This window comes from Coenobita brevimanus, chromosome 50, assembly GCF_032717465.1.
Source record: "Coenobita brevimanus isolate Jiangsu-jjx chromosome 50, ASM3271746v2, whole genome shotgun sequence".
In the NCBI taxonomy this organism is placed as follows: domain Eukaryota; kingdom Metazoa; phylum Arthropoda; class Malacostraca; order Decapoda; family Coenobitidae; genus Coenobita; species Coenobita brevimanus.
Genome location: NC_137003.1, coordinates 20,884,105 through 20,898,482, shown reverse-complemented (window position 1 = coordinate 20,898,482; position 14,378 = coordinate 20,884,105). Strand labels below are relative to the sequence as shown.

At 41.3% G+C, this 14,378-nt stretch overlaps 1 protein-coding gene across 1 annotated transcript in view; it reads left to right on the top strand.

Annotated features, from left to right (window-relative positions):
* LOC145399704 (glutamate receptor-like) overlaps positions 1-8,129 on the top strand; it is a 34,622-nt gene extending 26,493 nt beyond the window's left edge. Inside the window, exons 10-11 of the mRNA XM_080272251.1 lie at positions 5,890-6,019; positions 8,043-8,129. Of these exons, the coding sequence (XP_080128377.1) occupies positions 5,890-6,019; positions 8,043-8,129 (217 nt within the window). The remainder of the gene's footprint in view (positions 1-5,889; positions 6,020-8,042) is intronic.
* Positions 8,130-14,378: the final 6,249 nt, after the last annotated feature.

The following is a 14,378-nucleotide window of genomic DNA, read 5'->3' as shown; positions in this document are numbered from 1 at the left end:
CGTCGGGCTATAGATAGATAGATAGATAGACTTTAAATATTGAAGAGGAAAGCATAAATGCAAAGGTATTGTCAAAGGAATGCCTTATGAAATTTACTGTGCAGACACATTTATCATTTATTCCTTCTAATATCTCGGCTCCAACTCGCAGGTTGCACGATTTGTACTAAAATGTACAACCGTAAAAAAAAACACTGTTACACTTTCGGACGCTCCATTTTGAAACACTAGACGAAGTGACTGATATGATTCCCAGAGTCTCGATAACAGTTGGTGTACCTGTTTCCAATAGATCTTTTCCACGTGACAGCACGATCATGTGACTTTTGTTTACGACGCCATACTGGACTGCAAATTGTCGGACATCTAGAGAGAGAGAAAAGCAGAATCCATAGTGGTATTCCACTGTTGTGCCTTCGGCTGTAAAACATGGCAGAAAAGTGGGAGTGTGGTAAACTTCTGCTGGTTTCCGGCCAATGAGGAAGGGCAACAGAAGTGGAGAATTGGGAGCCGACGGCCTACACCCGACTCTGTAGCAGACTTTTCATATCAGATGAGCCACCCTTCACCCCCTCCAACCCCACCCCCATCCTCGCCACCCCCACCCAACCACCTCACACACACCCACCACCCTCCCACTGCCACCCAAACTTCCCTACCTCCACCACGACCCCCCCCACCCCCACACCACCACCGTCCCCAACCACCCCTTACTCCAACCCCCAACAACCCCCTACCCCCCACTTTTAAACCCTCACCCCCACACCCCACGCCCCCAACTCCCCTCCACAAGCCCCCAGCCTCCCACAATACCCCCCCACCACCCAACCCCCTTCCCCTCCAACCCCTACTCGTCACACCCCTTATCACCCATCTCCAACCCTCCCCCACACCCTCACCCCCACCCCCCCATCCCACAAACCAACCCTAATCCCATCGCCACCCTCCCTCCACCTCCTTCCCCCACACCCACGCCCCCACCCTCCACTCATTCATCAACTACGCAATTCCCAGTATATACAATCTCTACCCCTGGCCCCATATCAATAATTTACTGATTAACAAGACGATTTACACGTATGTCAATTCCAGCCAGATATATTACACATATTTACCTTGAGGGATGCCCCGGTGAATTTTCACGGGGTGTTCGCCTAATAGTGATAGAGATTGCCATATCTGAGATCTGGTTTCGGTCTCCTGTACTTGAAACTGGTAATTTTTTCCCTAGATATGGTGTAAGCGTCCACTCTCAAACACTTTATCTTGTTCCTGTACAGCTCTTGGTGGCGTTGATCCAGATTTCTACATAATATCAACAGTTCAATCTCTGACAGCCCTATCTAGACTCTCATTACTACGAGGAGTTTGCCGTCCAATATGGAGTCGTAAACAAAACCATGTGATTTCTGTGACGTCACTGGAAAATGTCTATATCAGCAGCAGCTGGGATTTGGGGACGGGAGTGGAAGTGAGCAGAGGATGGGGCATGTAAGGTATATTAGATCCCTCTTAGCACAGAAAGAATTCCATAAAGCTGTAGTTGGTGTTTGTTGTCAAGAGATGCTTAGAAATAAGGACTATCTAGAAGCCACGGGAGAGTAAATAGAATAGTACCCTTATACATTTATGGGATTATGAGACACCTCAACACGGATATCAGTACGATATAGCTGTAAATAAAATTGAAACAATAGACAAATAATATTAAATATACCATTAGCAAAAAAAATACCATTACCACCACCACCACCACCACCACCACCACTGCTACTATTACTACTACTACTACTATTACTTCTATTAATCATAATCATTATCATAATCATCGCATTTTAATAAATATCTAAATATACTACCTAATTCATTTCGGCAACCAAAAGTTCCAAAAGAATTACAATGAGTAAGAAGTAGGTAATTTAATTGGGATAAGCACATGCACATTTTATATCCAACCTTGTCCAGTTCTCAGTGTAAGCTCCTACTAGCCCAATCCCAGCATTCAGTCTTCGTTGCATGGATGAATCCAGCATCGTTGTTAGTACCCGTCCTTTAAGTTGCGACATCACCTCCGAATCGCCTAGCTATCTATCTATTGCCAGACGTCTTAATCCCTTATACGGGGTGGCCACAAACAAATCGCCTTCACGTCACCCGCCATTTCACTGCCCTGCTCCCAATTCACCCCCCCCCCTCTCATATGCGTCTCCACTCCATCACTCCATCTTATACTTGGCCTCTCCCCCTCCACCTTCACTCACATACACTCTCCTCGTCAGTCTCTCACTCTCCATCCTCTCCACAAGGCGAAACAACCTCAGTGTGTTTCTCCTAATGTTTCCTATCACATCTACATCCACTCCACAACGCTCCTTCATCTCCTCACTTGTCAGTGAGTCTCTCCATGTGACTCCACAGGCTCCTCTCAAATAACTCATTTCCACTGCTCTCACTCTTGACTTGTGTCCCTCCAACAATGTCCAAGCTTCACTTCCATGCGTTAGAGTTGGTATCACAATACTGACATGTAATAACTTTTTCACTTCCATGCCCACTTCCCTGTTTCTTGTCACTGCCTTCAAGGAACCAACAACCTTTCTTCCTTGTTGTACCTTTTCACGCACTTCACCCTTTAAACTTCCATCCTTGCTCATCACACTACCCAAGGACTAAAACGTACTCACATTTTCCATTTCCTCATCATCCAGTCTCACTGTACATTCACTGGCTTCACCTCTCTCGAAGACCATAACTTTACTCTTCCCTACAGTCACCTTTAAATTCCGTTTCTTACACACTCTCCCAAACTCATCCACCAAGCCTTGCAGCTCCCCTTCGTCTTCACTTAACAACACAGTATCATCTGCAAACAACAGTACAGGGAGTTTCCAAACACTGCCCCCTCTCATTAGGGCCACTCGAACAGCCTTGTTAGATTTACATTCCTCGAGAACGGAGAAACTTATTCATGGCTACAGGCGGAGAATGTCGGAGTACCAACATACAGACTCAAGTCGAGTAACAATGTCTGAAAAGACTTGGATTTATCGAACCCATGCCTAATGATACTTTTTTTTTAAGTTTACATTTTTTGTTTGGCCAATAAGGTAGGATGAGTAATTAGGTAACTCTAATATGTTGCAGCAATATTTCATAATGTTAACCCCAATTCCCCAAAGGAATGAGGTTGGCGTGGCTTATCTCAATCCTTTCGGTACAGTGATGTCCTCTTATATATATTCTGTCTAATATCATACATTTCACTCACCTTAGAAGAGGGCCCCAAAAGTGAAGCAATTAAGGAAGGCAGCTCTGAACCTTCTAGTTAAATACATGTCTTATTTTGAAAAAAAAAAATCGTCTGATATGGCAAGAATATAGTTAATACCCTCAATATGATGAGATTTGTTCATGATACATCCAGGGGACTACATTCAGCTCACGGGATGGTTATCAAAATAGAGGGACTTCTTATAACCCGTAATACCTTCTCTATCTATCTATCTATCTATTGCCAGATGCCATAATCCCGTAAGGGGTGGCCATTTGACTTTGAGTTATTTGTTTTACGGGGAGGGGCACCAACCCTCCACCAACCCACTTGTTGACACGTAGGGAGCACGTATGGTTTGGTTATATGGTTACCACCCAGCTGTTGTAAATGGTTTCTTGGCTTACAGGAAACCATTTGGCTTGTCACTCAATGTAAAGCTACCTGTAAAGGAAAGAAAACCAATAAGAAGTGACAGGAAAGATAGGAGAAATAGGAAGAGAGGAGGACAGGCACAGAAAAAGAATGATAAAGACTAAGGAAGAAGTAGACAGCACTACATCAAGTGAGTGGATGATGGTGAGAAATAGGAAGGGAGGAGGACAGGCACAGAAAAAGAATGATAAAGGCTAAGGAAGAAGTAGGTAGCACTACATCAAGTGAGTGGATGATGGTCGCCACCACCTACCCTCCTTACTAGCGTTAATACCTTACTTACCAGTGTTAATATTTGCGCTGCCAGTGTTAATATCATTTCCATCAGTGTTAACATCTTCCTTACCAGTGTTAATACTTGTGCTGCCAGTTCTATCAATGTTAATACCTTCCCTGCCAGTGTTAATATCTTCTCTATCAGTGTTAATATCTTCTCTACCAGTGTTAATATCTTTTTGATAAGTGTTAATACCTTCCAAACCAGTGTTAATACCTTCCTTACCAGTGTTAATACCTTCTCTATAATGTGTTAATACCTTCCCTACCAGTTTTAATACCTTCCTTACCAGTGTTATTATCTTCTCTACCAGTGTTAATACCTTCTCTACCAGTGTTAATACCTTCTCTACCAGTGTTAACACCTTCTCTACCAGTGTTAATACCTTCTCTACCAGTGTTAACTCCTTCTCTACCAGTGTTAACACCTTCTCTACCAGTGTTAATGCCTTCTCTACCAGTGTTAATACCGGTACTGTACCTTCTCTACCAGTGTTAATACCTTCTCTACCAGTGTTAATGCCTTCTCTACCAGTGTTAACACCTTCTCTACCAGTGTTAATGCCTTCTCTACCAGTGTTAATACCGGTACTGTACCTTCTCTACCAGTGTTAATATCTTCTCTACCAGTGTTAATACCTTCCTTACCAGTATTAATATCTTCTCTATCAGTGTTAATACCTTCTCTACCAGTGTTAATACCTTCTCTACCAGTATTAATATCTTCTCTACCAGTGTTAATACCTTCCCTACCAGTGTTAATGCCTTCCCTACCAGTGTTAATATATTCTCTACCAGTGTTAATACCTTCTCTACCAGTGTTAACACCTTCTCTACCAGTGTTAATGCCTTCTCTACCAGTGTTAATACCTTCTCTACCAGTGTTAATGCCTTCTCTACCAGTGTTAACACCTTCTCTACCAGTGTTAATGCCTTCTCTACCAGTGTTAATACTGTACCTTCTCTACCAGTGTTAATATCTTCTCTACCAGTGTTAATACCTTCCTTACCAGTATTAATATCTTCTCTATCAGTGTTAATATCTTCTCTACCAGTGTTAACACCTTCTCTACCAGTGTTAATACCTTCTCTACTAGTGTTAAATACTGTACCTTCTCTACCAGTGTTAATATCTTCTCTACCAGTGTTAATACCTTCTCTACCAGTGTTAATGCCTTCCCTACCAGTGTTAATATATTCTCTACCAGTGTTAATACCTTCTCTACCAGTGTTAACACCTTCTCTACCAGTGTTAATGCCTTCTCTACCAGTGTTAATACCTTCTCTACCAGTGTTAATGCCTTCTCTACCAGTGTTAACACCTTCTCTACCAGTGTTAGTGCCTTCTCTACCAGTGTTAATACTGTACCTTCTCTACCAGTGTTAATATCTTCTCTACCAGTGTTAATACCTTCCTTACCAGTATTAATATCTTCTCTATCAGTGTTAATATCTTCTCTACCAGTGTTAACACCTTCTCTACCAGTGTTAATACCTTCTCTACTAGTGTTAAATACTGTATCTTCTCTACCAGTGTTAATACCTTCTTTACCAGTGAGGATTCGTAAGATAAAGTCAATTGGCAGGGGATACTGAAGGCCGTACTACAAACATCTAAATCGACTACTCATAATTTTAATCACATCGTCTGTAGTAGGAATGATAATAAAAAGACACCTCCTTATTAGAGTAGTTAATCCCATCATTCAGGTGGCGGCCTTTATCCTATATTCTTATTGCCGTCAGACAAGTATATTTCAGTTAAGAGATTCACAACGGGTAGGTTTGATGCAGCCTTGGCTCTTCCACTATTAGACCTGAATACAGTCATTAAATAAGTTAGTCTGGCTGCAGATTTTTAAAAAGGGACGTTACTGTATTGAAGTCTGTAATTTGTCTTTGCTTAGAATAATACGGGTCATCGAGGCTGGCCTGTACAATTATTGGAATCAGCTCTACACACCAAACTTCACCGCGTGCCTCAACCCACTCGCCAAAATTGCCGTCGGATCGTCGCTGAACCTCTCTAGCATATGGGTGAGTGTGGCTGATGTAACCTGTCCTTTCTGAAAGCGTCATATAATTCCTGCTGTTGCCAGACACTATTTTTTCATCTTGTGAGCGACCGTAATGAATGGGTTAATGGAGTTTGTATATAATTCCTTCACTATGGCTGCTGCTGCTGGTACCGGTGAGGGATGCTTTCAAGTGGTGGTGCTGATATGACCGGGCAGTGGAGCTACCTGGCCATACAACGGCAATCAGTCCTCTCCCTGTCATTCGAAAGGAGGATAGTGGACTGTGGAAGAAGAGCAGCTTTGGTTTGTACTTCAGTGGATTGAAGTTTAGATGAACCTGTGGCCGCAGCTACCACTACATTTTTTACTTTTTACCCTTAACTTTAATTTTTCCTATTTCCCTCTTCATATCCTCGGATGGTTCTGTTGCTACCTCTTTGTATGACGAAGCCGAAACTTTCACTCACACTTTTGTCTCTCATACTACTCCGCCCGATTCCAGCGTTGATGCTCCATCTCATTCTTACTCTAAGGTCATTGTGCTTTAATTTTTTTTTTTTTATTTCCCCAGATGTGTTTTCTTCCATTTTATTCATCTGTGTACTTCAAATGAATAAGACCCTGATGACACCCCTTCTGTTCTCAAAAGCTGCACGTCCGTGCTGATGACTCCCCAGGTAAACTCTTCTGCCTTTGTCTCTCAACTTGCACCTTCCCTACTGGCTAAGAGTTAGTCTCACTCCGTCCGATCTAAAGAAAGATGACCATTGCCAACCCTCTGGCTAACGCTGTATTGCTCTAATCTCTTGTATTTTCTAACTTTTTGAGTCTGTCCATAATAAGAAGATTCTGAACCACCTTTCCTCTAATAGCTTTCATTCTTACTGTTAGTATGGGTTCCATCAAGGACGCTTTTCTGATGACCTCTCTTTCAGGATCTTGATCACCCTCCTAATGGGACACTGATGAAATCTTATCTATCGTCCCTGACATCTAAGACGCTTTCGACTGAGTCGGGCACAGAACTTCAATCTTCAAAATGTTGTCTTTCATTTTCTCTTCTTTGTTTGGTACCCTCAATTATACCTTTCTTTCTGGTCGCTTTGTAGCTGTTGTTGAGGATGCAACCTGTGAATCTTCTAAAACTATCAGTATTGGTTTTCCTTAGGGTTCTGTTTATTTTTTCACCAGGTCTCCTCTTCTTCCTACTTATCATTGATCTTTCGAGCTGTACCCTTAACTCTAATATTATTAATCATTCACTGATGACTCCACTCTTCAAGTATCCACCCACATCTCACAACGTCCATCACATCGGCCATTTCAACAATCGCAAGATACTGTTATGGATGAACTGGTTTCTGACTTGTCCTAATTTTCAACAAAAGAAACCTTGCTTTATGTATTGCATGAAACACTGATTCTCCTCTTTCAACTTGGCAAAACCTTCAAAAAGAATATCCTTTTACAGAGAAGACGTTATTCTTCTTCATATCATGTCTTACTTATGGTATTCCTTCTATCTTCGGCCGCCCCAATTGGCTTTGGATAAAATTTTCAACGTGAGGTATGAGATATAGCTTTCATAAGCAACTACCCTAATATGGATAAAATATTCTACCATTAGCGATAATAATATAAAGAAGTAGAGCGAGAAATGGGCCCTGATGGACGGAAGAGAAGGGTGGTTAGATGATATATATATATATATATATATATATATATATATATATATATATATATATATATATATATATATATATATATATATATATGCTTGGATTTTCATTTTTATGAGGCGTCTGCAACCACAAACCATGAACTAGAATTGCCGACAGAGCATTTTTCCTTTCTTTTTTTTTTTTTTTCCCTAAGAGCAGCATGAGATGAATATTAATGCTTATATTCTGGGTGATCTGCATTATGCGAGTTTCTTAATACCTCGAGTACTGTCTTTATTTGGTAAAAATAATGCAACCCATACTTGTAGCCTTAGCAGAAATGTGATATATATTCTCAAAGTAATATTTTATCTGTTGCAGGGCATTTTGGTGATCCTTGCAGGAGGCATGACCACCAGCATCATTGTCTTAGGATTAGAACATCTCAAACACCGTGTGTTCCGCTGACGTTACTACCACGTCTTGCCAATGACCTCTGTTCACGCGATATTGTGCCCATAAATTTTAACGTATTTGCCAAGATATATCAGCTCATAGTGTAAAAATCGTACACTAATTAGGTTTGCATACATAAAAAAATAGGACTCTTATTTATTGTGTGCCAATCCCTGTATGGTCGTTGCACTGATAATTTTTTTAAATATTTTCTAATTGCCTTTTTTGATATATACATGACTGTGTATATCTGTTTACTCATACTCAAGCAGTGCACTGTGCCTCATATAAATCTATACTTTAACGTCGTCCTATTTCTCATTATTATCCATTTCCCACACTCACACAGCTGGTCAAATAACAAAGGAAAAATTAATCCCAATGTATACCATCCATTCCAGAGCCAAAGAAGTTTTCATTTCTCTCAGTAATATCACTTCGCTATTTAATCAAAGAATAATGACATTTTTACAATACGATAATCAGAAAAACTTTGTGGGTTCTGAAAATCGCCCCACTGGGTCTCGCTTCCTTCTTAATCTGTCACTACGAAGTACATCAGTATATAGGTATGGTAGGTAATTGTTCAGACGTAAGTAATAATAAAAGACCGATCAATGCCAGCGATATATTTTTCTACCAGGGAGTCAAATGAGCTGACATGACGGTAAGGGTAGTAGTATTTTATCATTCTTTGACAGAAGGTGAAGAAACAAAGGAAAAATAAATAAAAACAATCATGCATCAGACTAAAGGTGGCCTCAGTTAATAAAGTGAAATCTGCAACAGTTGGACCTGAACTGCTGTGCGTTGAATTTTGGGGGAAAGCTAATCTGGAGAAGCAAATCCCAAATAGAGGCAAGTCGGAGAATAATGAGTACGGTAATTTGTGGAGAGACAGGTGTGTGTTGGGGACAGAAGTATTAAAAAAGAAGTAACCTTATGTAAAAAAAATATATATAGTCAAGGATGTGATATACTGTTCAATGATAATCATCCAATGCTCAGCTTTCCCTCATCCTAGGACTTACTACCTTCTTGCAAGGTCACCAATCACCATACTCAGGCCCAAGTATGACTGACATGCAATGCAACACACTTTGTGGAGCTTCCCATCATACCCCAAAGATGATGGGGAAGTGAGAATGAATTACTTGGTGAAGAAGCCAATTTAGGAGAAAAATTATCCATTCAAACAACCTGCCTGTTGACTGTGTGTGTGTGTGTGTGTGTGTGTGTGTGTGTGTGTGTGTGTGTGTGTGTAATATAATGACTAATTTGAATCCAATAAAATTTTATATATAAGCTAATACTAGGCTATGCAAGTTAAGCATAGCTTCGGTGCCATAGGATACTTTATCGCATGGAAGATGAAGCTGTGGATCTTATATATAAACTATCTTTTTTGTATATGTCGTTAATAAAGGTAGAGTATATTTATGATAATATGACAAGGGATGCAAAACAAAAAGTCAAATATTTCAGGTCAGTTCAGTGGCTAGAGGTTATTGAAACAAGCGATGGTAAAGGAGTTCCAGTCCTAAGACGAGAACGCCGGTGACCATACCTCCTGTCATGCTGGCAGGAGGCATGCCATGTAATACAAGAAGAGAAAGGATATTGACACTGATAAACTGATAGACAGACAGATAGATAAACATATAGATACAGATGGAGAGACAAATTTTTGATGAAGCTTCAACATACACTATCCTAGTCAATCTTCCATTCTTCATTCTCCCCATATCGCCAGTCCACCTCACGGTACGCCTAATGCCTTACAGAACATCCACATGAACACAATATATATATATATATATATATATATATATATATATATATATATATATATATATATATATATATATATATATATATTACTGACAACTTACTGTATATCACACACACTCACCATTACACTGATGATACTCAGCGATGATTTGACGCCAATTTATTTTGGAGGATTGAGTCAGAAGGTGATGTTTGGTACGTACAACTTGGTCCAGTAATTGTACAGGCCAGCTTCGATCATCGACAGTATTATAGGCTAGGGGGTAATGGGACAGTTGATAATATAACCCACTGACTATCACGACTTCGTTTTTTTTTTCCTTTATTTTTTGTATCACCAACTGATTTTATTCATTTTAGAACAGTTTTTCATAAGCAGAAATATCTGAAGTTAAAGAGAATATAGTTTGGTATAAAGGTCATCACAGTAAAATACCTTTTTTTTTTTTTTTTTTTTTTTTTTTTAGCGTCAACTGGCATGTGAGAGGCCAAAGCTTACTGCACACAGAACTGACATTTCTATAAGGACAGGAAACCGTTTTTAGTCAAGATTTTCTTTATGAATTTACTTCAGTTCATTATATAGGTTACTGTGTGTGTGTGTGTGTGTGTGTGTGTGTGTGTGTGTGTGTGTGTGTGTGTGTGTGTGTGTGTGTGTACCACTGTTACCAGAGATCCATGACAGGAATTACAGTATCAGACTTCCTTTTGGCCCGGCCATTGAGAAGATCTGAGGTAAAATCAACTCTTGGGCCAAATAGAAGTCGCAGGGTCCTTTGGAGGAACGAGTAAAAGAGAAGGAAACCTATGATTGATTATCTGTCGGTGGAACGAGGGTCATTAGTACGATGGATTTTTGCTGTCAATTTTCCCTTAGAATTAGAACAACAATCAGTGTTACAACCAAGGTGATGAGGGATCAGGGGGAAATTAACCTCTCCAGCAATATGACCAGGCCAGAATTACGATGTTTGTTCAGAAAGTATCCAACCTTAGGCTCTAGAAATATAAATGGGTAAGTTGTTGAGCTAGAACACTAATTCCCTTCAAAGTAGGCCCCTTATGACTTGACACACATAGACCAGCATTGTTTCCACTGCCTGAACTATTTTTCAAAGTCGGTTTTCCGTTTCTCCTGCAGGTGCTCCATCGCATTTATAATGATCTCTTCTCTTGTCTCAAATCGGGAACCCTCCAGCAGAGTTTAGAGCTTGGAGGGTAACCAAAAGTCGCATGGAGCCATGTCTAGTGAGAAGGGAGCCTGCCGGACCTGCAGGATGTCGTGCTTGGCCCAAAATTCTTGAATCAGTTGAGAAGAATGGGCAGGGACATTGTCATGGTGCAGCTTCCAACTTGCTGCTTTCCAAAAGTCTGGTCTCTTTCACCAAACTGTGACACGAAGATGATGGATAATATCGAGGGAGTTATGTTTGTTGACAGTCTGACCTTCTGGTGCATTTTCGTGATGCACAACACCATGGTAGTCCAAAAGAAGACTGTCATGCTGTGGACCTGTCGTGATTTTTTTTTTTTTTTTTTTGCTGAGGCGACGTGCATGCCTCCACTTGGACGACTGTGCTTTGGTTTCTGGGTTGTACCCATACACCCACGTCTCATCTTCACCGATAACACTCTTCAGAAAGTCTAGATTGCGATTTCCGCACTTTAACATGCCTTAAGCAACGTTCATCTGAGGGAAGAGATCATGACAAATGCGACAAGCACTTGCAGGAGATACCGAAAACTGACTTTTAAAAATGTTTAAGGCAGTGGAAAGATCACTTAACTGCATACGTCAAGTATGAAGGGGTCTACTTTCAAGAGGCTTAGTGTCCTAGCTCAATAAGTTAGCTATTTATTTTTAGAGCCTAAGGTCCGATTGTTTCTGAACACACCTTGTACAGTTTGACTCCCATTCTTTGAGTTAGCTGGAAAGAAAATAACTCTAATCCTCCTTCTATTCCCTTGCCTAAGATTTCACTTGTAGAAAAACATATCACACTATGAGAGAAAACGTGAGCCCGAGGCTCCAAGCACGGGTTTAACCTTCACTAGGCACTGCTGGTGGGCGCTTGAAATGTTCTAAAGTTTTAAAAGGATTGTCGACTGCCTTTGCTGTAAAGAGAGTAGGGACAAATGGGGGTTGGCATAGCTGGATTCTCTGATGTGAGGTGCCCCAGGCATGGTGCAGTCAGTAGCAATGGTTACACATACTAGGCTACATGTCTGGCTGTGACAATGGTGCTAATTTTAGGGTGTCGCTATGGCAATAGCAGCTCATCTTGTCTCTTGTGTTGACAGGGTTACTTCGGTTGATGAGCATATAATGCTGTTGAGACTGGAGCATTCCTTGGGCTTCATCTCTCTTATGGCAGTGTATGCTCCAACTGAGATGAGTTATCCTGAACTGAAAGAGCTATTCTACACGTAACTTGACTCTGTTGTGGAAATGCACCCCACATGGGGTACATTCCTGGTCTTGGACGACTTTAATGCAGTTACTGAAACTGACAGGGAGGACTTCAGGATTTGTGTAGGTCCCCCTGGCTCTGGAACGAGGAATTCCAACAGTTCTTCTTTTCTGGATTTTGCAAAATCCCATAAGTTAAGAATCGCTGGATCCTGGTTCCATCAGCCAAATTTTCTCTGCTGAATTCAGTATCCCAGTACCGGAGGGGTTGGTAAGAAGACTGATCACATTCTTGTTAGTACTTGCTGGAGGATCCTTAAGAACTGCAGGGTTTTCAGGAGTGCAGAGTTCTTTGATATTGATCATAGACTTCTTGTTGCCACACGAAGGCTACAAGTCAAAACAGAGATTCTCAAGATGCCACCAAAAAAAGGTTTCATCTTGAGAAGCTCAGGGATAAGGAGTGTGCAAATGAGTATACAGTGGCAGCCTTAACTTGGTTTGAAGTTTTTTTTTTTTTTATGCGAGGAAGAAGGAACCAAAGGCCATGAGCCCGCAGTAACGGTTCCCTCCAAGAGAAAAACAAAATACAATAGAGAGCCAAATTCAAGATCCGATCAATTTGAGATGCCTGGACACACTGCGTTTGAAAGACTGGAGATCATAGGCAGCAGGAAATACAGACAGAGGGAGACAGTTCCAGAGCTGACCTGTTGCATATGTGAAAGACTGGGAGAAACGGTAAACTCTTGCATTAGAGAGTTGGACAGAAAAGGGATGAGAGTTTGCTGCCAGACGGGTGCTACGCGCCCGTCGTAGAGGTGGAGGAATGCAAGCAGACAGTTCAGAGGAGCAGTGACCATTAAAGTAGCGATAGAAAAGAGATAAAGATGCAACAGTGCGGCGAAGAGACAGAGGTTGAAGGGAGTCAGTAAGAGGAGGAGAGTTAATGAGACGAAAAGCCTTTGACTCCACCCTATTGAGAAGAGCTGTATGTGGGGAGCCTCCCCACACATGAGAGTTGTTCTCCACACAGGGGTGGATAAAACCCCTGTATAGAGCCAACAATTGTGCAGAGGTAAAGAAAGAGCAGAGTTGGCTTAGCACACCCAATCTCTTGGAAGCAGATTTTACAAGAGATGTAATATGATCTTTCCAAGATAAGTCCTGAGTAAATGAAACCCCAAGCATGTTCAAGGATGATGCAGGATTAAGCTGAATATTATTAAGCATTAGTGGGTATACCTGTGGAAGATTTTGTCGGGTTGATAGGTGTAAGAACTGAGTCTTAGCTGCATTAAAGACAACCATATTATTTTTACCCCAGTCAGAGATACGAGCCAAGTCAGACATTAGGTGTGCCATAGCCTCATCCCTTGTTTGTTGAAGTAACTGTTGAGATGGGCATTGCGGGAACCGAATGGAAACGTGAAGGGTGGAGTCATCAGCGTATGAGTGGATAGGGTTAGATGTACAGCTTAGAAGATCATTGATGAATAAAAGGAAGAGAGTTGGTGATAGGACAGAGCCCTGAGGAACACCACTGTTGATAGATCTAGGAGAAGAACGATGGCCGTCTACAACAGCGGCTATAGAACGACCAGAAAGGAAGCTAGCGATGAAGGCACAGATAGAAGGATAGAAACCGTAGGAGGGCAGTTTGGAAATTAAAGATTTATGCCAGACTCGATCGAAAGCCTTTGAGATGTCAAGTGCAATGGCAAAGCTTTCGCCAAAGTCCCGAAAGGAGGATGACCAGGAGTCTGAAAGGTAGGTGAGAAGATCGGCAGTGGAGCGTCCCTGACGGAACCCATACTGACGATCGGAAAGAAGGTTGTGATAGGAAAGATGCCTTAAAATTTTTCTATTAAGAATTGACTCGAAAACTTTTGAAATACAGGACGTTAAAGCAATTGGACGATGGTTGGAGGGTTGGGAGTGGTCACCCTTCTTTGGGACTGGCTGAATGAGAGCAAACTTCCAGCAAGAAGGAAAGGTACAAGTTGACAGACAAAGGTGAAAGAGTTTGCCTAGGCAGAGTGTAAGCACAGAGGCACATT